The sequence below is a fragment of the Halichoerus grypus genome, chromosome 13, assembly GCF_964656455.1.
Source record: "Halichoerus grypus chromosome 13, mHalGry1.hap1.1, whole genome shotgun sequence".
Classification (NCBI taxonomy): Eukaryota; Metazoa; Chordata; class Mammalia; order Carnivora; family Phocidae; genus Halichoerus; species Halichoerus grypus.
In genome coordinates this window covers 23338352-23365380 of record NC_135724.1, presented here as the reverse complement: position 1 = coordinate 23365380, position 27029 = coordinate 23338352, and the positions used below count along the sequence as shown (strand labels likewise).

Below are 27029 nucleotides of genomic sequence, written 5' to 3'. Positions count from 1 at the left end.
CAGCCCGCGGCGCACTTCCGCCCGCGCCGGCGCCGCCCGGTGGACGGCTGGGCCTTGCCGCGGGCCTGCGCCTCCCTCGGCTCCTGCCGCGGGCCTCGGGGAGTGGGTGAGTGGGACAGGGCGCGCCGGAGAGGGGCGGGCCAGGGTCTGCGCCGCCGCCTGCTCCGCGTCCGCCGTGCGGGCCGAGCCGCGCGGGCGGGCAGGCTTCCTCCGGACTCGCGGGCCGGGCCCGGCTTGGAGGACCCAGGCCCGGGGAGCGCCGGCGAGCGAGGACGCGCCTTGTCTACCCCCGACCCCGAGGCGGGAGCCCCCAGTCGCCCCGCGCCCCTGCCGCCGCCCACCCCTCCTTCGGGAGACAGACATTGACTTGGGGGAGAGCCTGGGCTCGCAGGTGGTCGGAGACCTGGCCTCTGGCCCTGACTCGGCCTTGGCCTCTCCATTTGTCTCTTCCCGGGCCACGGTTCTTTCATCTCTAAAATGGAGGAAGGCAGTATCCGCCCTCCCTGCACCACAGGGTGATTGCAGGGTTGGCGCTGCCTGTATGGAAACTGGTTCTCAACCTGGCCGCCTTTAGAGTCATCTGGGAAGCCTTCCAGATGCTGAGTCCCCCGAGTCCCCAGGTGACTGTGATGAGCAGCCGGGACGAGAACCACTGGCCCGGGGAGCGTCAGGTGACAGTATGTGGTCGTGTGCTGTGCTCTCGACCGGAATGTGCACTTGATCCAGGGTGGATCATAGCCATGAGAAAGCAAGCGGCTGGTTTTATGTTCAAGAATACGGGGACCAAATCTGGTCTGGTTACTTTTAATTCTTGGTGCCTCGAATGGTGCGTGTCACAAAACATGAACCATTGATTAAATACATTAATTTCTGATTCCTTCCCGACCTGGTGGAAGGGTTTTGATTCTTTGGCTCATTTTTAAACTTTTTATTATGGAAACTTTCAAACATAGGAAAATAAGATCAATCTTGTTTCATCTGTTAACCCTCACCTCACTGGATTATTTGAAAGCAAATCCGAATGTACCATTTTATCTGCGAAATACTTGTTTATGTTTATAAAACAGAATAACTCCTTTTTAAAACAAAGCCATTATCAATTTAATAAGCATTTCATGTTATCATCCAGTCAGCGTTTACGTTTCCCCAATTGTCTCTTTTCCTCCCAATTCTCTTTTTCAGTTTGTCCAAATCGAGGTCCAAACAAACTACACATGCCATGTTTGGTTGACGTCTTTTCTACTTCATTTAATCTCCTTATGGCTTCTCTATTTTTTTTTCCCCTTGTATTTTACTTGTTAAAAAAAAAAAAAATGTTCATTTGTTCTGTAAAGTTTCCTACATACCGGATTTTGCTTCTTCCATCCCTGTGGTGTCCTTTATTAAGCTGGTGTTTAGATTACAGTTTTTTTCAGATTCAGGTTCTACTTTTTGGCAAGAAAACCTCATAGGGTTATTGTGTACTTCATACTGCAGCACACCAGGAGTCAGATAAGATCTTGTTTCTCTTTGTGGTGTTAAGATTGGTCAATGGACCTTTTCTGTACGGATTGCACTGCAGGGTAACTAAATAATTGAGGATTTACAGAGGGATGCCAGCTAATGACTTCAGAGGCATGAGAGAATATCACCTTTTGGCAACCTCTAATGAAATAGTGAATCCTGGCAATGAACATTAGTGGCTGTTAACATCAGAAAGAGAGAGACAGCCAGTAGCATGTGCTTCCTGATGGAAGTACCAAATACCACTTAAGTATTCTTGGATGAATACTTACCGAGTATTCTTGGATAATGGGTGGAGGATATAGACCAAACAAGATTGCGCATCAGTTGATAACTGTTGAAGCTCAGTGGTGGTTATATGGTAATGCATTACACTAATCTCTCTACTTTTGTGTTTGAAATTTTTCATAATAAAAATTTTTTTTTAAGACTGACTACTTGACTAGTGAATTCAGGTCAGCCTGATCTATCCTTTGTAGTTCTCCATTAGCCTTTCACCAAGTGATTCTCAAACCTGACTGCACGTTAGAATCACAGGGGAAGAATTTTTTTTTTTAATACTAAAATGCATGTCTTACTTGCAGAATTTCCTTTTTAACTGTTCTGGGATGGAGCCCAATTATTGATATGGTTTAAAAGCTCTCCAGGTGATTCTAATATGCTCCAGGGTTCTGTACCAGTGGCCTAGATCCATTATTTGTTAAGGATTGCAAAGTGATTATATTTTATTATTCCTTCTGCATTTATTAGCTTTTAAAATGTTTAACTTTCTACGTTCTGTTATTCTCACCTCTGTTGCAAACTGCAATCCCAACAGGAAAGCCTCTGCAAATTAAATTACCTAATTATCAGAGGAAGGCTTGATCTTGGAAGTGAAAGTGTGGAGTAACACATGGAAGGGACACTAGCAATTACCTAAAACCTGTGCATGGGTTGGAGCGATGTACCATCTGTGAGTGTGAGGTGTGTGTGGGGTGAGGGGGTGGGAGGGCTGACTGTATCTCCAAATGGTAAGAAAGATTAGGTGATGTGTAGTTAGAAAAGTATGTTCAGCCTTATGACACATTTCTTTTAAATAATATTAAATAAATTAAATATAAAATACATTTAAAATAAAGACATCGGGGCGCCTGGGTGGCTCAGTCGTTAAGCGTCTGCCTTCGGCTCAGGTCACGATCCCAGGGTCCTTGGATTGAGCCCCGCATCAGGCTCTCTGCCCAGCGGAAAGCCTGCTTCTCCCTCTCCCACTCCCCCTGCTTGTGTTCCCTCTCTCGCTGTGTCTCCCTCTGTCAAATAAATAAATAAAATCTTTTAAAAAATAAAGACATCAAATACTGTTCATTGCAACCAAAACCAATCCAGAGATTTAAAAGAAAACTTAACCACTCCCTACCATCACGATTTTAATCACCCCTGCGATAACCAATATTAACAATATGGTATGTATCCTTCCACGCAGACCTTCTCTGTCTTATGTAAATGCAGAGGTTCAGGGCATTGTAAAAATGAGATCATGCCATAGTCATCTATAACTTTTCTCATTGTCATCCCTCCAGGACAACATTTACAGACCTGACTTAACTGCAGAATAAATAGTTCATGGAATGAATGTACAATAAAATATTCAATCATTTCCCAATTGAAATATATTCAGATTGCTTCCAAATTTTAGCCATCTTAAAAGTACCACCAGAAACATCATTGTACATAGGTCCTTTATTTCTGTAGGGTAGAGTCCAAAAAATGTGGTTGCTGGGTTAAAATGTGTTGTTATTAGCAGCATCATTATTATTGGTACTATATGTTGCCAGCTTACTCTCCCAAAACATAAAAGTAATATATACCTCCACCCCTAGTAACTAGTATATCTCCCCTGTGCTCCACCTATTCATCCTTCCCTCCTTCTCCCCAAGCCACTGTCAACCATGGGTACTTTTACCATCTCATAGTTTTACCTTTTCCAGAATATCAGATAGTTGAGATTCAACTATAGTTTTTAGTTGACTGGATTTTGCAGTCTTTTAACTTGTTTGTTTTTGTGTGTGTGAGCAGTCATACAAAGTTTGGTAACTTGTGGTTTTAACTCACTAAGAGTTACTAAAATCTTACTTGGTATTTCTTTGGAAAACTATTAGAGAACAAGAATCCTGTCTTCTGAATATTTTATAAATTAATATTTATAGATAACGTAAATAACAGTAAATCTCACAAGAATGTGTTTTTGGTGATTTTGAGCAGTGATGTGTAATAATCCCTGGATGATCTTTTCATTGCAGGGTGGAAGATGTCTATGGATGTGACATTTCTGGGTACGGGTGCAGCATACCCATCTCCAACTCGGGGTGCCTCTGCTCTGGTCCTTCGGTGTGAGGGCGAGTGCTGGCTCTTTGACTGCGGGGAGGGGACTCAGACACAGCTTATGAAAAGCCAACTTAAAGCAGGTTAGTGTGCATTTGGCTATCTCATTAAGACTATTTCTTAGTCATTGTCTTGGCTCTCCTAGGGCCTTTTGCTCAGAAACAGCCCCGACAGTTGCATCCCACCTCAGCGCTAGAGCCCTGGCAAGATTTGGAAGGCCCTGAGGCATCCGGCCACACCCACTGAATTTTATTTATTTAGTTTTTGTTCTTCCTATAAGGTTGAGAGCAAGGATTTATATAAGCTTGGGGGGTGAAGGATGGAGTGAGATACATGAGGCATATTACATGGATACTCCAGAAGCAAAGGAGCAGTGTACATACTTATTTCCACCAGGAGATAGTTGTAAGTATCACAAGAGGATACAAAGAGCAATAGATGTTCAGGAGAGTGAGATGTTCTTTTTCATTTGGGGTTATCAGGGAGGTATCTCAAAGAAGGTGACCCGTGAGTTGTTGAAGGAGGAGGAGGGATTCGCTGGGCTGGGGAGAAGATAAGCATGCCAGCTAGAGGCGATGGTGTGAGCAAAGGCCCACCAGAGTACTCCACCAGGCCAAGGAGTACAGCGGTGCAAAGCCTTGGCCCAGAGTCAGACCAGCCTGGGTTGCAGTCCCAGCTGTGTCCTGGCTTGTGGCCTTTGCAGATCAACAAACTTAAGCTTTATTTTCCTCATCGTGAAAATGAAGATAAAAGCTCAACCTAGAAGGGATGATATAAGCATTATATATAATAATCCCTTCTCTGTACAGTTGTCTCTCAGTCAGTTAAATCTTAGTTCAAATACCATCTTCTCAGAGGCTTTCTCTGAACCTCTGGGGTTAAGTAATTCCTTGTTCATCCCAGGCATTCTGCTTCTTTGTGCTATTTTTATTGATTTCTTAGCATCAGTATATAAAATTGTTATTTAAATAGTTGTTTCTGTGTTTACTGTGTATTTCCCTGTGTGATAAAGTAAGCTCAAGGATCATATATATACCTAGTAGATGCCTAATAAATATCTCTTCAGTTGATGCATGAATAAGGTGTTCAGCACTTAGTATGTGTTTCTCACTTACTAGGTCTTGATAAATGATAGTTATTGAAATTATTCCTGTGATTCATCACAGTGTGTGGCATTGATGACTAAAATAAAGTTAGTTCTAGCATCAAGGATCTCTTATTCTAGTGGTGGAAACTGATACGTAAACAGACCTAGTGTAATGTGATAAAGAGAACAGTGGAACTGTTTTCTAAATACTCTTGGAGCACAAAGGAGCAGGACATTAACTGTGTGTTCAGAGAAAGCATCCCAGAAATGGTTAACAGTAGAGCTAGGATCTAAGAGATGATTAGAAGTTTCTCCGGGGAGAAAAGTAGGGATGGACATTCAAGGAACAGACAATGAAGTGAGCAAGAAGTAATAGAATTTCCAGAAAACAAGTGACATGTTTAGGGAATATTGAACCATCCAAATCATTGAGTGGTGGGCCAGGATAGATGAGAGAGAAAAATGCTGAAAAAGTGAGGGCAGACTATGAAGTCCTCCATGGTCTACTAAGGTATTTGGACCTTTTTACTCTATTGGCAATAAGGAACCATTAAAAGTTTCTTAGCAGGGGAATGACATGGTCTGATTTGTGTTTTAGGATGGAGTTTTTCTATGGCAAATATACTGGGAGAGACCATTTTTTTGTTTTTTGTTTTCTTGTTGTTTTTTTTTTTTTTAAGATTTATTCATTTTAGAGAGAGAGAGAGAGAGTAAGCAGGGGGCAGGGCAGAGGGAGACCGAGAATCTCAGGCAGACTCCCCACGGAGTGTGGAACCCAACTTGGGGCTTAAGATCATGACCTGAGCCGAAACTTAAGAGTCAGATGTTTAACCAACTGAGTTACCTAGGCGCCCCTGGGAGGGACCAGTTGTTTGTGTGTGTGTGTTTTTAAGATTTTATTTATTTGAGAGAGAGAGAGCGAGAGAGAGAGCACAAGCTTCAGGGAGGAGCAGAGGGAGAGGGAGAAGCAGGCTCCCTGCTGAGTGGGGAGGGATGCAGGGCTTGATCCCAGGACCCTGAGATCAGGACCTGAGCTGAAGGCAGATGCTTAACCGACTGAGCCACCTAGGCACCCTGGGAGAGACCAGTTTTAAGGCAGTTGCATTCATCTGAGAGAAGAGAGGATGAGGCTGTTGAAGTAGGAAGTAGGGATAAGGATGAAGATATGAAGATAAGAGACTCAATTTAAGAAATACTTACACAACTAGCAGTGGGTGGTGACTGATTGAATGTCTAGGATGTGAAGAAGTGAAGGACTGCAAGTTACAGTTATGGTGTCCCAGACCCAAATAGGAAGTCAAGAACAGAGCTGTTGGAGGAAGGAACTAATGCATATCAGTTAGGACTCATGGCCTTGAGGTGTACACAGTTCAACCTAAGACCCTGAGGTGAGGACAGATACTATGCTTTATTTCCCTTGGATCACAGAGGGATTCCTTTCATGAGAACTCTCAGGGACAAACAGGCTAGAGTGGAGGCTGTAATATTTCACATTTTAGACAGTAGGGATTGAGGTGGTGGGATGATTAAAACAGAAACAAGAAACTTAAGTGTGGGTACCAGAGGTTTGGGTGTGGGGATAAGTCTTTACTTGTTATTTAATACCTGTATCGGTTATCAATGCTGCATAACAGATTATAAATTTAGTGTCTTATTTGCATTTATTATCATAGTTTCTGTGGGTCAGGGAGTTTGGGCCTGGGTTGGCTGGGTTCTCTGCTTCAGGGTCTCACTGGGTTGCAATCTGTGTTTGGTGGCCAGGGCTGAGATCTCATCAGAGGCTCAAATGGGAAAGAATCTGCTTCAGAGATCACTCGGGTTGTTGGCAGAATCCTTACAATTGTAGGACCAAGGCTGCCACAGCTCCTAGAGGCCTCCTCTGGTTCCTGATCATGTGGGTTTTTCTTCGTGGTAGCTTGATTCCTTACTGCCAGCCAGGGAGAAAGAAACTCAAGAGCAAGCCTGCTAGCAAGATGGAATCTTATAACATAATGTAATCACACTGTATCCCTGTGCCATATTTGACTGGTTAGAAAAGTCACAGGTCCCACCCACACTGAAGAAGAAGGAATTGTAGAGGGACATGAACATCAAGAGGCAGGGGCTGTGAGTACCACCTCACATCTATTTGCTACAATATTTTTCTCTAATATTTTATAGCTATTTTATATACGTTTTAAGTAAATATTTTGCAAAGCTAAGCCTCACAAAGAATAAATAAAATAAAGCCTAAGGGAACCTTTAGTTTACTAAATTCTTATTGGCTAAGAAAGTTCCTGGCCTCAGAGAGGAGGGTAAGATGGTAATCACAGAACATTATCTATGACTCTGTAGCATTTCAAATGTCCCCAGTCTCAAACTGGAATGGAGTACCCTCAGTTCATCTGGATTATTCTCAACCCAGTATGGACCTATCATTATTTGATTCATTGAAACCCTTTCAGCTTATACTCCTCCTGGGGTAATAATATTTTATGAGTTTCATAAGGAAGTACTTTTTATTTGTCTAAACACACTTCTTTTAAGCTTCCTTGGTCCTAATGTGCAAGCATCTGATTAGCAAATATGGGTTTGTCATGTCTATTTCTTTCATAGTTTTAAAAAGAGTGAGCTTAAGCCTTTTTCTTCCCTTAAAAATTATTATTAAAAGTATTACAAAAGTATAATGCAATGATTATGAAAAGTATACATACAGGGCGCCTGGCTGGCTCACTTGGAGGAACATATAACTCTTGATCTTGGGGTGGTGAGTTTGAGCCCCACATTGGGTATAGAGGTTACTTAAATAAATAAATAAAAACTTAAAAAAAAAAGCATACATGCTCATTGTAAAAATTCAAACAAAGCAGAAACATAAAATAAGAAAAGCCTGATTTCCCCTTATAGGTAAAATTACCTTATAGGTAAATTTTTTTGTAGTTGTAGATATGTTATCAGCACCACGCTCTAACCAACTGAGCTAGCCGGCCAGCTGCTTGTAGTTGTAGATATGTTAATGGTACAGATGTATTTGTGTGTGTGTGTGTGTGTGTGTGTGTGCAATTTGCATAAGTGGTATACTAGGTGTAACCTGTTTTTTTTCCAACTGAACAATTATATTGCATACATTTTCCTACGGCAGTAAATGTAACTGCATTCTCACTTAGGGGATGTTTAGTATTCCACTTCTCTGTGGATGATGTATACCCTGGAAACTTTCTTGTTCCCAAGTGAAAGGGAATTCATGTACTCTGCTTTCTGCATGTGATAGCATCTCCTAACTTTGATCATTATGGTTGCCATTCCTTCTCCCTCCAAAATCAAGTTTCTTGAAAAATGAAATGTTTGTGTTCCCTGAAACTGTGGTAAGTGTGGGAAGCAATTTTTGACTTACTTTATTTGTCTCACTTGCTTTGGGCTTACAGATTGTCTTGGTGTTCAGTATTGGCTTTGCTGTGCACTAGATAGGGAGAGGGCCCAGAACGTCTGACTTGGCCTTTGTAAGGTCAGCGTGAGGTCATGACTCAATAACCATCATAGTTCTTCTGTCTGCAGAGGCCTCAGGTCACACTTATGGGCGCCTCAGCAGCCCGGACAGCAGGAAAGGAGGGAAATGAAAGGGTTCCAAGAAGTCAAAAGACAGTAAAAGCAAGGCCTAAAAAGAGAAAACAAAAGAGCATACTGAGGAAACTTCTAGAGTGCTTCAGGATTCTCCAGATCTCAAATCAGCCTCTGCCCAATCTATGGTTCCCTGCCACCAGGGCCTGAGTTTGGTGTATTAACTCTGGAAGGCTTACTTGGAGAACACTTTTGCCTTGATGTCACTGGACAAATCACTTTACAATAAGCTATTCCTATTCTTTTATGATAATAATAAACTGTTCCTATTCTTTTATGGTATCAAATGTTTGAAATAGGTGGTCTATGAGGCTAGCACCAGAAGCCTCAGTTATACTAAAATTGTGTTAATTGTGATTGTTACTTTTGAAATGCCTTGGTGCATCTCAGAAAAATGCTAATGTGGCATCCTGCCACATACCAACAATAAATTCAGTTTACCAATGGCTAAGTCAAGTCACAACCGAGGCCAATATGCACTGAAAAAGACATTGGGTTAGCTCACACTGAAAGAAGGTATGGGCCCACATACCTTTATATAGCACCATAGGGGATCTGCCCTCTGATCTACATTCTAGCGTCTGTTGCCCACCTCCCCTCTGGATTCTTCACCCCTATCCTCTCCCACCCCCTTCTTTCTCCCTCTTGCCTCATTGTCTTCCTTTTTCTACTCCCTCTTCAAACTCACTCAGACAGGCAGGCTCTTTCTTGCTTAGTTAATCTCTGTCCAGTCTGGAGTCCTTAAATGGCAGTTTGGGGTTCAGGTGTTGGTCAAGTTGGAGCCAGGGGAACATTTGTTTTGCTGGAAGTATATATTCGTTATGCTCAGAGGAAGCATTGTAACTGTCAGATGCTTTTGGCATTTGAGGCCTATCTAGTTTAAGTGAACTATTTTAGTACACTTTCTTATTTTTCCTCTCTTTTTCTTTTCTTTCTTTTTTTCTTTCTTTCTTTCAGCAAGAAGATATGTAGGAAAATACTCTTTTTTAAAATTTTATTTTATTATGTTAATCACCATACATTACATCATTAGTTTTTGATGTAGTGTTCCATGATTCATTGTTTGCGTATAACATCCAGTGCTCCATTCAGTATGTGCCCTCTTCAATACCCATCACCAGGCTAACCCATCCCCCCACCCCCCTCCCCTCTAGAACCCTCAGTTTGTTTCTCAGAGTCCATAGTCTCTCATGGCTCATCTCCCCGTCCGATTTCCCCCCCTTCATTTTTCCCTTCCTACTATCTTCTCTCTCTCTCTCTTTTTTTAAACATAGAATGTATTACTTGTTTCAGAGGTACAGGTCTGTGATTCATCAGTCTTACACAATTCACAGCGCTCACCATAGCACGTACCCTCCCCAATGTCTATCACCCAGCCACCCCATCCCTCCCACCCCCCACCACTCCAGCAACCCTCAGTTTGTTTCCTGAGATTAAGCATTCCTCATATCAGTGAGATCATATGATACATGTCTGTCTCCGGTTGACTTATTTCGCTTAGCATAATACCCTCTAGTTCCATCCACGTTGTTGCAAATGGCAAGATTTCAGGTTTTTTGATGGCTGCATAATATTCCACTGTGTATATATATATATATATATATATATATATATATATATATACACACACCACATCTTCTTTATCCCTTCATCTGTTGATGGACATCTGGGCTCTTTCCATAGCTTGGCTATTGTGGACATTGCTGCTATAAACATTGGGGTGCATGTACCCCTTCGGATCAGTACATTTGTATCTTTGGGGTAAATACCCAGTAGTGCAATTGCTGGGTCGTAGGGTAGCTCTATTTTCAACTTTTTGAGGAACCTCTGTACTGTGGAAAATACTCTTAAAACTGCAATACTATGTAATTTGAAGATCTTTTATGAAAAAAGTTGTATCTTATTAAAACCATAAAGCCTGTCTTTCTTGCTTCTAGAATCATGTAGCAAAATATAAAGAAATAAGTTTATGGTGATAAATAGAACTCTAAATTCATTTTTCTGCTTTCTTTGTAAGTTGTTATACATGTTTTAAGTAGCATTGTATGGGTTTTTACTTCTGGAAAAATTCCCAATTTTATTTCTCTGCCTCAATCAAAAGGGAGAATTACCAAGATCTTCATCACACATCTTCATGGAGACCATTTCTTTGGCCTTCCTGGCCTCCTCTGCACAATCAGCCTGCAGAGTGGCTCTGTGGTTACCAAACAGCCTATTGAAATCTATGGCCCTGCTGGGCTTCGAGACTTTATCTGGAGAACCATGGAACTCTCTCACACAGAGTTGGTCTTCCCCTATGTGGTCCATGAGCTGGTGCCTACAGCAGATCAGTGTCCTACAGAAGAACTAAAAGAATTTATGCACGTGAATAAAACAGACAGCCATCCCAAAGAGGGACAAGGAAGAACTATCCTTTTAGACTCAGAAGAAAACTCATACCTTCTGGTTGATGACGAACAGTTTGTTGTAAAAGCATTTCGCCTCTTTCACCGAATTCCCTCCTTTGGGTTTTCAGTTGTGGAGAAGAAACGCCCAGGTAAACTCAATGCACAGAAACTAAAAGACCTCGGTAAGTGGTGGTTTTTGGTTTTTTTTTTTTTTCCCTCCTCCTCATCAATTAAGCTGTTGTTAGCTGAAGCTGCTAGAAGTGTCATAATAACCTTCCTTTCCTGTGTCCCAGGCCTAAAACTGACATTTTCTCCGCTTATTTCTTTTGCCCAAAGTTTGTTCATTAAGGGACATATGTGGGGCCAAAAGATGCTATTCAGACCAAAACCCAAGTATATATGTGAATCCTTTTCTCTTCAGCTCCCTGGATCCACATTTTTAGTCTGTCTTACCTTCAGCTAGCTATCTTGGTTGGCAGGGTGGTGGTGGTTGTCTTAGGTCTAGGCTTTTATGTTTTCATGTCTTCCTTTTGAAGTATGTTTTCAGTGACCTCTTTGCCCTGAGAATTTTTGTCACAGTTCTTAGCCGTGCAACTGCAACCAGCTACTTTCAGGGTTTTCCTTCTTTATCAACCTTGCCTACTCATTCAACCTTGATTAAGTTAATTTGGTGTTCAGAACACCGCGCCTCAACAGTTTCAAACTCCTCGTAGGCGGGAGCCAGCACACAGAGACAGACTTGGGCCCCCTCGGAGGCTTTGTACCTTCTCCGTGCCAGGCCGTTGTGCATGAGGGGGCCTTCACCTCTCTCGAAGCAACGTCCAGGTCCCTTCTATCCCCAGCATCACCTCCTTCCTTGTCATGGCCACAGCAGAGCCCATAAAAAGCATGATGGTGTCTTTTGTGTATTTGTTTCTTTATGCAATCTCTTCATTCTTCTCCAACTAAAACAAAATACTAAATAATGAAGACAAATGACTTAGGCCAAAGGTATTTTTCTTATCCAAGAACCTGTGGAAATACTATTATATTGGGAAACTTTAAAATGACGCATGCTGGAATTAGTGAACACATTCTGTTTGTTTATAGATGTTGTTCAGAGTGATGGTCACGTGTTGTTCTAGATGAATATAAGATAATTAATAAAAGGTTTACCAAACCTACAAAGACTGATTATGTATGATTGCCAGAAATGCTCCTTGATCTTGTGATCCAGATGATCCTCTCAAACCATTTTTTTTATTAAGTTAGTCTGTAGGTACTTTGTTATTATTTAAATGGACTCATTAAGTTTACTCAAACATGAGCTTATTAAGTAAAGCAGTCTCAAAAACTGTTACTCCATTCACAGCAGAGAATCAAAGCTGGTAGCTTGACTGTAAGAAGGTCTTAGTCTTAGTGGAACTTAAAAGCTTAAAGCTCATCTGACACATGTGCTTGGGAAATGTTTTAAGTAGTAGGGCATCACTAATATCAATAGCCAGCACTGAATTTTTAAAAATGTATAAATATTCCAGCTTTCCACGAGTAGTAAAATATTTATAACAATTATGAAAAGAATTGGATGCCTTTTCCGTTTGCTGTGCTGTTAGACTCTCTTAACAAGTCATAAATTCCAGTCCCATAATGTGATGTTATCTGCCTCCATCATTAGGTGTGCCACCAGGTCCTGCCTATGGCAAGCTGAAAAATGGAATTTCTGTTGTTCTGGAAAATGGAGTTACAATTTCTCCCCAAGATGTCTTAAAAAAGCCTATTGTTGGAAGAAAAATCTGCATTTTGGGTGACTGTTCTGGGGTTGTGGGTGATGGAGGAGTGAAGCTGTGCTTTGAAGCCGACCTGTTGATCCATGAAGCAACCCTAGATGATGGTCAGATGGACAAAGCAAAGGAGCACGGCCACAGCACACCACAGATGGCAGCTGCATTTGCGAAGTTGTGCCAAGCAAAGAGGCTAGTTCTGACTCACTTCAGTCAGAGGTACAAGCCAGTTGCCTTGGCCAGAGAAGGAGAAACAGATGGGATTGTAGAACTAAAAAAGCAAGCTGAATCGGTGTTAGATCTCCAAGAAGTGACTCTAGCAGAAGACTTTATGGTGATTGGCATTCCAATCAAGAAATGAACCCAGTATTCCAGAATGCATCCTGACGTGTCTGTGAATCTGTTCCTGAACCAACAGTCAAGTTGGTTGTGGTGGTGGTGCTGCTGGTGGTTGTGGTGGTGGTTTTGGTCTAAGATTATTTGGGTCCTAATAATCCTCAACAGGATAGAGCTGCATTGCTAGACTGACTCAGCAGTGAGAGGGAGCAAGCTTTTTGATAATAAATCATTTTAAAAAGAAAGAAAAAAACCAGCATCCTTCTTAAAGTCCAAATTTGACAAAACGATAGACTATTCAGGTACACTTTCTGTTTTGCGGCGGCTGCCTCACACTTAAGGCGGCACCCCCACGCAGTGCTGGGCTTGCTTCTGCCCGTTCTTAGTGCTGTTGTTGGCAGGTACGTAGGCTCAGCCCTCTTGGCTAAAAGTGGTGTTTTAGCAGTTTGTTGAATCTGTTCATGTTATTAACAGAATAGAGAAAAATGTAATGAGACATTATACATGCAGGATTGAAGCTAGCATATTAAATCTTGATTTGTTTGCTGGAATACTGAATGCAGGGTCAAGGTAGGTGTTTATCCTTCAATTAATGCTTTTTTGGAACTTTCTGGTTCTAAACCTGTGGGTCTCAACTGGGGGTGATACCATTCCCATAGAAATTATGGGGATGTTTCTTGTCAAAATGACTGGGAGGGGGTGCTGGATAAGAGTACTGTTAGAATTTAGTCAGTAGGGGATGCTAGATCCTACAAAGTTGGGGTCAGTCCTGTACCGTGAAAAATGATCTCACCCCAAAATGCAGATTGTAGGCCTATTGAAATACACAGCAAGTTAAAAATTATACTCCCAATGGGAATATACTTTATCAAAATTAATGACATGAATTGAACTGGTTAAGTCAAATTCTTGAAACAAACATTAGAGAACTAGCTAAGTGAAGATATTGTAATATCATATCAAATATTTGACAGAAATGAGCCATGAACTGTAACTTATGAATCTGGAGGTAAAGAAATGGTATCTATTAAACTGAGGTTTAACCCTATTAATAATTCTTTGAGCACAGTTTTAATAAGCTAGCTTTTCCTTCTGAGCTGCCTGCCACCTCCCTTCTGTCTGCCATGGGATATCTCTGACTCATTTTACCCACAAGTTTTCTCAAAATTGATTACATGGAAAGCTAGTCTCAAGCACAGATTCATTCAAAAGGATTTCCTCATCACAGTTTGGGAAACACTTTATGTTGTGAGTCCCTCTGGAGGTGTTCTAGTGCCCATCGATAGCGAAAAAACAGTACTGCTTGAATGATCACAAACCCGTCTTTGGTGCCAGAAAGACATGATTTCAGAGTCCCATTCTGTGCCTTGTGGTCTGGTGCAGATTACTTACTCTTTGTGAGCTTCAGCTTGCTCATTTCTAAAATGGGAAAAATAATAAGACTGTGTAGGATCGCTGTGAAGATTAAATAAGACAGTGCATAAAAGGAACATAGCACATTGCTTACAGGTGTTGAGAAGTCCTGCAGTAGAGGGGCCTATCAACTGTTTTGAACCCCTTTCTCAGTCCTGTTTCACCACATACTATCTATTAACCTTTCAGGAACCTTGAGAGTTTTATAGTAGACATATTTAGAAATTCTATCATGGTATACTGTTAACTTCTTTTGGGTTCTGGGGCTTCTTTCATAAAAACTTTTGACTCCTGGATGGCTCTAGAGTCCCTAGAGTAGTGATAATGAAGATGGGTCTAGTTTCTCAAGATCTCGGTCATTCTGAAGCAGGTTCCAGAATGGTTTGATTCTACCCTACTCTAGACTCTTGGGCCACAAAGTTTGACCAGCTTAAAGTGTATCTTGGTTTCTGAACTCAATTAAAACAAGCATTTATTAGACGCCTAATGTGCGCCCAAACCTGTACATCCAGGAATGGCTGGTAGTACTACTGTATGGAGCTCTTGAGGGTAAAGACTGTATCTTAGTCGTCTCTGCATTCTTGGAATTATCCATTCATAATAAGCACTCAGAAATGTTTATTGAATGAAATGAGGCCTTGATATCATGACTGCATAAACTTTAGGACCTTAAGTTTAGGACCTGAGCCTAGCCCACTTCATTACTGTATTTGTCCAAAAAATTTTGACTACCTGTTTGGTGGTGCCCCGTTCAACTGAGTACCAGTTAAGTGCCAGTGCCAGGTTTTACTGTGTTGGGACTATGTAAGTGAATATAAGAGAAAATTTCAGGCTCACTGTCTAGGTGGTAGATACTGATAGTGAAAAACAAAAGTAAATATACAGGTCCTTCACACACTCTAGTCTTGTAGCCTGGCACTCTCTCTTGCTGTTCTTGAGCATTATCTGCAGCTGACTTGAGCCGTGCCCTAAAGTCAGGCCTTACCAGTATATGGGCTAAGCCCTCCGAGACCGTGGGAACGTGGGAACAAATTGATACAACGGATGACTCAAGCATAGGGTATTGATCCATGGTGAGAATTGCTTCTTGGGCTCTCTTCTGGCCTAGAATTTTGTTCTTAATGGTAGGACACATTCTAAGAATTTGTGGAGCTAGAATGAAGAATGAAGCTTATATTGGACTTCCCAGAGCCTGTAATCTGCTCATGGTTGTATGACTCTTAAGAGTGGATTAGAAAATGTATTGTGCCCCAAACTTATCACCGAATCCTCTTTTGCCAAGGAATATCCTGGAACACGGAGAAATATTACCTAATACTTCTCAAAATTATTATATTTACATTTTTTACCTGTACAACTTATTGACGTAATCAGTTCCATATCTATGCTTAGTATTTTCCTTATCCAAAACTGGCTTTCCAATTGTCAGGAATCTATAGGTACCTGCTTACTTTAGATTTCCAATTCTCAGAAGGTGTTTAGACTTGCCCAAATAGACCCCGGATCTGCTCTGTTTTTCTAATACTCATGCTTCATTAATATATTTCTAATGAGATTTTATTATAAAAAGCAGCATACACTTGGTAGATAATCTTTTTTAAGGATTCCAGAAAGAAGATGATTACTCATAATTCTACCACCCTGAGAGCAACTACTTCTCGCTCAGTGGTGTTCAGATGAAGGTGTGAGTCAGTATCAGTCAAGGTAGTACGTAGGCGGACAAGGTAGTACGTGGGTGGACAAGGGTGTGTAGGTAGGCAAAAATCCTTGGGCTGTGATTCCAGAGTCTCTAATTCAGTTGGTCAGGGGTGGAACCCAAGGATCTGCATTTTTAGCAAGCCCTCCGTCTGGGTGGTGCTGAGATATATGGGTAGCAAACCACACTGGGAGAAAAAACTGTCTTCTTCTATGCACTGAAAAATAAAAAATTGAGTGTGCATAGATATTTTATATATATTTAAACATACTATGTTTATATATGTGTGTATGTTTTTACATGTAGGGTGACCTCAACTGTTTTTCTCATTTAACATTATGAGCATTTTCCCATGATGTTAACTGTTCTTTGAAAGCATGAATTTAATGATTTTATTGTATTCCGTTCTATAGATGTAACATAATTTTCCTACTTTGGGGGCATTGAGATTGTTTTCCATTATATATATAAATAATACTATCATGAATATTCTTGGGCGTAAATCTTTGTATCTCTGAATATTTCCTTAGCATTGATTTATTGGAAGGTCAAAACATCTGACTTGTTTTAGACTCTGCATGGGAATCACCCACTTGTTTTCTGGCTCACACTCTGCAGCAGCATGAGAGAGGCCTATTTCGCTACTCTATGGGTGGATGATATAGTTCATCAATTAATGACCTTTCGAACACTTCTCTTCTAAAACATTTGTCTTTTAAAGATTATTTTGGCCTCCTAGTGCAAATAGCTTTATTATGTCTTTCAACTAGCACATGTAATTCAACTGTAATTTCCTTGAATATTCTTATGCCAACTTCAAAATTTGAACAGTTTTTACTTAATGGGGTACAAGTCCTATGGCTTCAAGTATGTTTATGACTGATGTACAGGGAAGGTACTTTTCTCCTCACAAAGATATCAATTTATAGTGAAATGTAGTGGTTCTGTCCTTATTGATTGATGGATTTGTCAGGTAATGAATGATTCAGAGTAATTTTTCTTACATGGGAAGAATAAAAAGGAAATGCTAGTAATGCTTTGAATGTTCTCTCTTGGCAGGAGAAGAATAGAGTTTGGACATGGTGGGACATGGGGTAAGATCAAGAAATTCTTTTCTTCCCTAGTAGAAAGTAAACAATGCTTAAAACTAGAAAATAAATAGCACTTTAAGCAAATCATGTTAAAAAGAAAAAAGGGGTGTAGTAAAATACCAGATGAATAGTTAAGAGTGGAGGAAGGGATCCTTAGTGGAAGGTGCAAGGGGTATGAGGAGGGATGGTCGGAGGACTACTGTTTTTTTATAAGCCTAGTAGTACTACTTCTGTTTGCTATTTTGAATGATTTATGTGTGTATATATTCATTTAGTTTAAAAATTATATTAAAACACACATAGATATGATTATTCTGAATAATCATATCAGTTGCTTATGGGTGCTCCAGCTATTTGACAGTTCCTCTCAAGCCTTTTTAATATTCCAATCTGGGGCACCTGGGCGGCTCTGTCTGCTAAGCATCAGACTCTTGATTTCGGCTCAGGTCATGATCTCAGGGTCCTGGGATCGAGCCTTGCGTCATGCTCCCTGCTCAGCGGGGGAGTCTGCTTAAGGATTCTCTCTCCCTCTGCCCCTCCCACTCATGCTCGCTCTCTCTCAAAAAATAAATAAATAAATCTTTAAAAAAAAAAAAAAAAGAACATTCCAATCCTTTCTCCATACTGCAAAGTGATTTTTTTCAAAATGCGAATCTGAGCCTAGCATCTGAGCCTAGCAATCTGAGCCTAGCATCCCCCTACTTGAAACTTGCCTTGCCCACCCTTTCCAACCTAATCTTTCTCCACAGTGCCATTCATTTTTGCAGCTCCAGCCGCATGGCCCTTGTTTTTAGTCCTTTGTCAGAGGTTTCAGTCTTGGGGAACTACTCCCTCTGCTTGGAATGTTCTTTCTCCTTCCCACAAGTTAACCCTTACTGGGCCTTCAGATCACAGCTCTGCAGTCACATCCTCAGAGAGACTTTCCCAGACTTCCCACTAGGTAGCTTATTACTCTAATAGCACCTGCACCCACCTTCCTGGTGTGACACTCATATTTTCGTTTTGTTTGTTTGAGTATTTGATTAATGTTCCTCTTTCCCGCTAGCACTGCAAACTTCCCACGAGCAGAACTGTGTCTGATTTTGTTGCCTTTTGTGCCCTAGCTCCTAGCTCATTGCCTGGAGCATACTAGGGACTCAATAAATAGTAGTGACTGGCTCAATTTTCCTTGCCATCCTGTTCTATTAAGATACAATACCTCATTCTCCTAGAGATTTTTCCTGATCAATATTAAAAACAAAGAAAAATCCTCATCCTTACTCTCTGAACTAAAACTGGAGAGGAAAGGAATGGTTGTCTGTGACCTTAATGAGGCAAATCCTTATAAACAATAATTCTAAAGCTTTAACTTTGTGTCCTATATATGCGGACAGATACCTAGAGTCAGAGAAAGGGCTGGAAAACGTTTCTGTGCCTAAGAAATTGGGATGTTGGGTTTTGCTAGGCATAGAAAGTCAGAATTGGGATGTTGGGTTTTGCTAGGCATAGAAAAGTCAGAATGAGAAGAGAAGGCCAAGCCCCATGCAGGGTAATGAAACTGTGGGAGAACCTTAAAAACACAGATGTCTGACATTCAGTGTGATGGTGGCTGTGTTGCTTGAAGTAAGTCCCTCCAATTCCCCCAAACTGTCTTTGAAGTCTGATAGACACATAGGATTTAGGAAATCTCTCCTCAGCCCTGCACACCAAACGAAAACAAGTTCTGAATTTCCTGACTGGGTTGATCTGGGTGGAAAAGGGACAGCAGAGGGGCATCTGGGTGACTTAGTCCATTAAGCAGCCGACTCTTTGTTTCAGCTCAGGTCACGATCTTGTGGTTGTGGGATCCAGCCCCGAGTCGGACTCCAGGTCGGCTTCAGATTCTCTCTCCCTCTCCTTCCAGCTTGTGCGTGCTGTCTCTTTCTCAAATAAATAAAAGGGACAGCAGAAAGGAGAGAGTGAGACAACCCTAAACTAGTATATACACAGGAGTTGGAGTCAGGTGAACACAGAGCCTACATCTCCCAGGAATTTTCGGAAATTGTAAGGAGGGCATTGACCTTTATGTAATCCATGGAATGGGGAAGCAGGAGAGGTGTTGAGCCAGGTTCATGTGTATCTTAAAGGACAGGGCAACTTTAACAGCTGGATACAGATATTTCTGTGCCCTTGACAGACATACTCTAAGGATTAAAAAGCTGTCATATCCAGGATAATAAGGAAGTTGGGGGGGGGTACCTAAGTTTACCCAAAGTAAAAAATATTTCCACACCTAAATAAAGCTAACTGAGAAACACTGTTGCTCAGATGTCAGCATGCTAATTATACACTCAGCAGACATGGCAGGTACAAAGATTAAATTCGCCCACGAAAAAGTAAAAGGGGAAAGGCAAGGGATCGAGTTTCCTGGCTATATAAATCCCCCTGTAACTGCCAGAAACTGTTTGGGCAACCTCAGGTAGAGCTAAGCAACATTTAGTTCGGTGTCACCAAGTGAAACCAAGGTTATTTTGTCTAGGTCGTTCTCTCCATTGTTGTGGCTTCCAGAGATCATAGGTTTGTCTAAATGAGACCATATCTCCATCAAACATCCTGGACCAAAGCTGACCTTGTAGAAGTACCCATGTCTGGGTCAGCAACCCAAATGCTGTTCCTAATTGGCCAACAAAAGGCCTTGCTGTAGAACGCATCTTCATACAGCTAGTAGATACTGGAACATGATTGATTTTCTCCCACATGCCTCTACTAAGAGGCGGTATAGCCTACTGCAATGGTCTTCAAACTAGGGTATTTGTATCCCTAGGGATATGCAAAGACTTTTCTTTGGCATGCTTCCATGTGAAGTATTTCCTAAAATCAATCTTCATGAGAACTAGTGTAGGCAAAATACCTTTCCGGGTCCATTGCGCCATGCTCCAGGATACCAAAGAAGGGGATAATTGAAATAGTGGCATTGGGGCTAAAACATGAATGATTGGGTATCAGTTCTTTTACAAATTGGGTAAGTAGTTTCCAATCTGTTCTTTGAACAAAATTGAAGGAGGATCTAATCAAGTCTAGATCAAGGAGTATCTAATCTGTCCAATGATAGATTTTTTAAACTGCTTTATTGAGATATAATTCACATACAATGCAATTCAGTGGTTTTTCTTATATTCAGAGAGTTGTGCAAATATTACCACTATCCATTTTAGAACATTTTCATTATCTCGTAAAGAAACTGTACCCTTTGGCATTCACTCACACTTTCCTCCCAAACTTCATAGCCCTAAACTACTTTCTACCACTCATCTACTTTCTAACTACTGATCTGCTTTCTGTCTCTATAGATTTGCCCATTCTGGACATTTCATTCTAAACAAGAAAGAAATATACCTTTCTTCCACAAATACTTCCAAAAAATGGAAAAAGAGGGAATACTTCCTGACGCATTTAATGAGGTCAACATAACCATGATACTAAAACTTAAGGACACTTAAAGAAAGGAAAATTACACGGGGCACCTGGGTGGCTCAGTCAGTTAATCATCTGTCTTTGGCTCAGGTCATGATCCCGGAGTCCCAGGATGGAGCCCCACATTGGGCTCCCTGCTCGGTGGGGGGTCTGCTTCTCCTTCTCCCTCTGTTCCTCCCCCCACTCGTGCTCTCTCTCTTGCTCACTCTCTCTCAAATTAAAAAAAAAAAAAAAGGAAAATTACAGTCTAATTTCTCTCATAAAAACCCTAAAGAAAATAATTAGCTAATTGAATCCAGTAATATGTAAAAAGAATAAGACATCTTGACAAAGGGAGTTTATTAAGGAATGGAAGATTATTTAACATTTTGAAATCAATATTATTCACAACATTAACAAAATAAATGGAGAAAAAGTGGAAAGATGATCTCCATAAATACAAAAATTTTTCTGATAAATTTTTTTAAAAGATTTACTTATTTGAGAGAGAAGGCATGTGAGTGGGGGGAGGGGCAGAGGGAGAGGGTGAGAATCTCAAGCAGACTCCCTGCTGAGCTCAGAGCCCAATGTGGGGCTCCATCTCATGACCCATGAGATCATGACCTGAGCTGAAACCAGGAGTCAGACACTCAACCGACTGAGCCACCCAGGCACTCCTCTGATAAAATTGATAGCCCTATGATAAGAATTCTTAGCATATTAAGAACAGGAAGGAATACCTTTAATCTGATAAATATCTGCAAAATAATAGAGTAAATATTACATACATTTAGTAATAAAATATTGAAAATTCTCCTCCTGGGATGAGAAACAGACAAGGATGCTCATTTAATACCCCTTCTATACAACATTGCTTTGAAGGTCTTAGTCAGTGTAATAAGGCAAGAAAAATGAATTAAAAGTATAAGGATTAGAAAGGAAGAAATAAAACTGTCATTGTTAGATGACATGATAATGTACATAGAAAAATCCAAAAGAATAAGCAGATAACTTGTTAGGATTATAAGTGAACTTAGCAAGATGTCTGATACTCAATCAGTATAGGGAAAATCAATTTTGTTTCTATATTCCAACAATAAACAGATTTAAATTTTTAAAATAAAACCATTTATAGGAGCATCAAAAACATAGAAATAGATCTAATGAAAGATATGCAAAACTTAATTTAAAACTCTAAAACATTATTGAGATATATTAAAGAAGATTCAAATACATGGAACTGTATAACATGTTAATAAATTTGTGATATTCAATATTGGAAAGATGTCATTTATCCCTAAATTTGTCTGTCATTTCTTGGTCTAGTTGAGAGTTACATAGGTACCTTCATGGCGTGAAAATAATCAAACTATTCAGTTGTGATTTGGACATTTTTCTATATGTACATTATACATCAATGAAAATTTAAGAACATTTTTGTGTTGTATGTCAATTATATCTCAAAGCTGAAAAAAAATGGGGGGTAACTTTTTCGAAGAAAAAATTCTAGGCAGAATTCTAGAGATTCTTATTTCCTGGTTATTCAGTCAAGCTAATCTAGGTATTGCTGTGAATTTTGCAAATATGATTGGGCTTGAAGTCCCAAGCCAGTTTACCTTAAGATATGGCAATTATCTGTGTGGATCTGATCTAGTCTGGGGTGCTATTTGAAAGCAGAGAATTTTCTCTGGCTAGTAGCAGAAGGGTAAGTTAGAGAAGTTTTAACCAGGAGAAGGATTTGAGAGTCCATTGCTGGCTTTGAAAATGGAAAGGGCCACATTCAAGGACCGGAGAGTTGTGCCTGGCCAGTAGCCAGCTGGAAAACAGGACTTTGGTCCTACACCTGCAAGGATCTTAATTCTGCCAACAATATGAATGAAGCGTTTTCTTCCCCAGAGGCTCCAGATAAGAATTCAGCCCTACTAATACCTTAATTTTGGACTTGGGAGACCCTAACCAGAAAACTCAGTCAATAGCTCTAACCCTCTCCACCCACCATGGGTTTCTCATCTACAAAATGGTGAGATAATAAATGGGTGTTGTTTTAAGCTGCTAATTTTGTGGTATTTTTGTTATGCAGCAATAGAAAACTAATGCAATCACTATGCAATTTTAAAAATGTTTTTGTTTTATTGAGATATAATTCACATACCACAATTCACTCACTTAAAGTGTACAATTCAATGACTTTCAGTATATTCATAGAGTTCTACAACCATCACCACATTGAATTTTAGAACATTTTCATCACCTCAAAAGAAACTCCTCACTCTTTAGCTATCACCCCCTAGCTTCCCATCCCCCTAGCCCTAGGCAACCACCAATCCACTTTCTGTCTCTATAGATTTGTCTATTCTAGACATTTCATATAAATAGAATCATACAATGTATGATCTTTTGTGTTTGGTTTCTTTCACTTAGCATGTTTCAAGGTTCACACACGTTATATCTGCGTATCAGAACTTCATTTCTTTTTATGACTGAATAGCAAACATTCCATTGTATGGACATACCATATTTTGTTTAGCTATTCTTCAGCTGATGGATCAGGCTTTACTCTTCCTTCCTTCCTACCTTCTACTTTTTCTTTCTTTCTTTCTTCTTTCTTCTTTCTTTCTTTCTTTTTCTTTCTTTCTTTCTCTTTCTTTCTATAACAACAACAAACACATAACATAAATTTGCCCTAGCAATTTTTAAGTGTACATCAGAGTATTGTTAACTATTACTAATAACACATTATTGTACAACAGACCTCTAGAACCTTTTCACTTTCCATGACTGAACCTTCATACTTATTAAAAATCAACTCCTCATTTCCCCTTCCCTCCATCCAGCCCCTGACAACCACTAATCATATAAAATAATTAAAAATATATGGTAAATATTAAATGAGGTTCTAGGACAGTCTATTCCTTCCTATCTGCGTCTTTCTAGAAGAACTGCTTAGCATGGTGGCTAAGAGAGTGATCTTTTAGCCAGTGAACTGTATCACTGTCATACAAAGTCCCTTAATCTCTGATTCATTGTCATCCTCTGTACACTGGGTAATATAATAGTATCTATCTCATAGGGTCATTGGCAGGTTTAAATAAGTGGTTAAGAGTAAAACACTTAGAATAGTGCCCAGGACATAATAAGTCCTCAATAAATGCTAGCAAACAGTATTATGTCTAAATTATATAGATTATAAATGCCTCAAAAGCAGGGCCCTTGCCTTCTTTACAGCTGATATGTAGAGACTGCTCAAGCTTTTTCTACTTGCTTGGCTCAGCAGTATTAATTTATTAGCAGATGCAGGCATTGTCTTGCTTGCTGGTTTCTCCATCTGCTCTAAATTTAGGACTAAATAAAGACAGTTGTGGGGGTGGAGGAAGTTTTAGAGATCTCTGGTCCAAATCCATTGGGTTTTTGTTTTGTTCGAAAGCTGTAATCCAGAGAGAATTTAGAAGCATCTGCTGAAGACCATTTTTAGGCATGTTTTGCAGAAATTTGTAGCATCTATATACATTGTTATGTGCATCCATACTTTGAATCTTCAACGATTTACATATAGTAATATCCTAACTGGTGTTCCAAATTTGATGCTACTCTATATATGGTAATTCCTAACTCATTATAACATATGGATATTAAATAAATTGATTTATGAGAAGCAATTCACTTTTTCAATCTTGGTAATTAGAATAGTCACAATCTTACAATCCCAGATGTCTAAGAATAGGGCATCATAATTAAACTTTACATTTGTATAGTGCATAATAATACCTTAATCTGTATACCTTGTTTAATGCTTACAAGCACTCAGGGAGGCAGGCAGGTAGGGGAATATGATGAATTCCATTTTATAGATGAAGAAATTAGAATTAAGAGGTGTTAAGTGACTTGCCTAAATTTACTAAATGGTAATAAATGGCAGAGCCAAGACTATGCTCAGGTTTCCTAACTGCTAGCCAGTGCCCTTTCCATTCTGCTGGCAGAGGAAAAAGTTAGGAATCCCCACTTTCTTCCATCAGGTTTTACACCCTGATTCTACTAAGGACCAGGCAGTCCTTGCCAGCAGTGGTCTGTGTGTGAGTCTTCAGTAAAGCCCAGGCCTCCTTTGGTCAATCTCATTTTGTAAATGCTATAGCCTCATCCCCCTGGCAATGAGGATTTATACCAGGCAAATGTTGCAGATCACAGTGTTTAATGGCATTGCTAGAACTGAGAAACTTTGGAATTGAAAGATCAAAAACAATCATCGATTAAATAGTTTGAATAATGGGGGAGAATCTTCTAGTCAACAATCTCTTTTCTCCTCACTTCAGGCTAAAGATGCCTATAAAACCCCATGTAATGTGGCTGCAGAAGGTATTTTGTAGACAGAACTTTGAATAAAAGCAATCACAGGAGTTTTGCAGTTTTTCTCTGAAAGAGAGCCACCCTCCCAGAATTGCTTGTCATTGAATAGATAGATGAGAGGGAGCAGGATTAGAAATAGAAAGAGAAGTAGCCTGAACATCTAGTTGATGGGGAGTGCCTCTGTGTGGTTGAGAGAAACTATTTATACTGTAAAGGAGTTAGCTTGAATGGCAGAGACAGAATGACTAAAATCTGTATGCAATTAGCATATAAATTCTTACCCGACAAGTATATGCTGGCATAGACAAGTATGAAGCATTTGATGTTGGGCATAGAAATGGGTGAAGAGAGGGGCGCCTGGGTGGCTCAGTCGTTAGGCGTCTGCCTTCGGCTCAGGTCATGATCCCGGGGTCCTGGGATCGAGTCCCACATCGGGCTCCCTGCTCGGCAGGAAGCCTGCTTCTCCCTCTCCCACTCCCCCTGCTTGTGTTCCTGCTCTCGCTGTCTCTCTCTCTGTCAAATAAATAAATAAAATCTTAAAAAAAAAAAAAAAAAAGAAATGGGTGAAGAGAAAGCCCGTGTAAAGATCCATTTCGCATAACACGCCAGTATAATAGGAGTCTGTATTTCAGAGAACTAAAACCAAATTGAATGAGCCTAAACAATAACAGAATTTACTGATTTCTTATAAGTCAAAAGAACAAGGATGGTACCAACATCAGATGCAACTGGATCCAGAGCTCAAAGGCTATCAGGGTTTTTTCCCTCTCTCCTTCTAACTTTTAACTCTGCTCCCCTCTGTTTATTATCCTCTTTTGCTTATACAGATGGACTTCCTCTATGTAGTCAGAGAACATGGTTGCCAGCAAGGGCAGACTGATGCTCCGTCCTAGCATAGCAATCTCAGCACAAAGAAAGAGCACGGCTGCCATGTATAAATTCCCAGAGAAGGATTGTGATTGGCCAATGTAGGCCACGTGTCTGCCTATGGACCAGTCTAAGACTCAAGGGTAACCAAGTGCTAGAACTGATTAATTCTTGCTCATGTCTCCACATTCAAATCAAAGCAGGTGGAGTCTAATTACCAGAAAATTGGTAGTGAGGAATCTGGCTGGGCTATCACAGTCCATTACATCCATAGTTCCCAAATTTACCTGAGGATAAAAATCACCTTGACCCTTGTTATAAAACAGATTCCTAGACTCCTCACTCAGTCCAATTGGAATCAGAACGTACAGGAGAGAGATGGTACTCCAAGTGTGTTAGTTTCCTATGGCCACTATAACAAATTACCAACATCTTAGTGGCTTAAAACAACATGAAGGTACTGTCCTGTAGTTCTGGAGTCCAGAAGTCCAAAATCAGTGGACTAATGTCAAGGGGTTGATAGAACTGTTTTCTTCTGAGGCTCTGAGAGAAGAATCTGTTTGTCTTTTTCAGCTTCTAGTGGCTTTCTGGTGGTGTTCCAGTGGCCCCTTCCTCCATCCTCATAGTGCAACATTCCAATCTCTCCTTCCATCATGACATCATTTTTTACTCTGACTTATCCTGTGTCCCTTTGATGAGGACCATTGTGATTACCTCACGGCCCCCCAGAATAATCCAGGATTATCTCTCCACCTCAAGATCCTTAACTTAATCACATCCACAAAGTCCCTCTTGCCATATAATATAATATTCATAGGTTCCAGGGATTAGGAACGGACATAGTTGGGCCATTATTCATGCTACCATACCATGTAATTATTATTAGGTAAATTTGAGAAACACCACAAGGAATGGCTAGTTAATATTAGAGCTGCAATGTAAATATTCCAAACCACAAATATACAAGCATAATTAATTATTTAACTGTATATAATATATAGATGCCCAAACTGGGTGGCCCAAACACCACATTTTTGCATGTATCAATAATTCATGCCATTTTATTTTTGTGTAGTAGACCACTGAATGAATTTACCACAATCTGTTTGTATATTCACCCATGGATGGACAGTTGGCTTATTTCCTTTTCTGTTTATTTTGAATAAAGCTACTATGAACATT

At 40.3% G+C, this 27029-nt stretch overlaps 1 protein-coding gene across 5 annotated transcripts; it reads left to right on the top strand.

Moving 5' to 3' along the window:
- ELAC1 (elaC ribonuclease Z 1) lies at positions 1-27029 on the top strand. Of its 5 annotated transcripts, none has more exons than XM_036064749.2 (5): positions 15-106; positions 2321-2455; positions 3780-3944; positions 10647-11114; positions 12587-27029. In XM_036064749.2, the coding sequence occupies exons 3-5, from the start codon at positions 3788-3790 to the stop codon at positions 13051-13053; spliced, it is 1092 nt and encodes a 363-aa protein (XP_035920642.1). In that variant the 5' UTR covers positions 15-106; positions 2321-2455; positions 3780-3787; the 3' UTR covers positions 13054-27029. The 5 variants fall into 5 exon arrangements, with proteins under 5 accessions (XP_035920639.1, XP_035920642.1, XP_035920640.1 ...); XM_036064747.2 differs by having other exon boundaries at positions 2321-2466; XM_036064748.2 differs by lacking the exon at positions 15-106 and adding an exon at positions 128-620 and having other exon boundaries at positions 2321-2466.

Excerpts from the sequence above, each read along its gene's own strand:
- ELAC1 (XM_036064746.2), top strand. The coding sequence starts at position 3,788 with ATGTCTATGGATGTGACATTTCTGGGTACGGGTGCAGCATACCCATCT. Across the intron at positions 3,945-10,646 it reads GAAAAGCCAACTTAAAGCAG|GGAGAATTACCAAGATCTTC; the intron begins GTTAGTGTGCAT and ends CTCAATCAAAAG. Across the intron at positions 11,115-12,586 it reads ACAGAAACTAAAAGACCTCG|GTGTGCCACCAGGTCCTGCC; the intron begins GTAAGTGGTGGT and ends CTCCATCATTAG.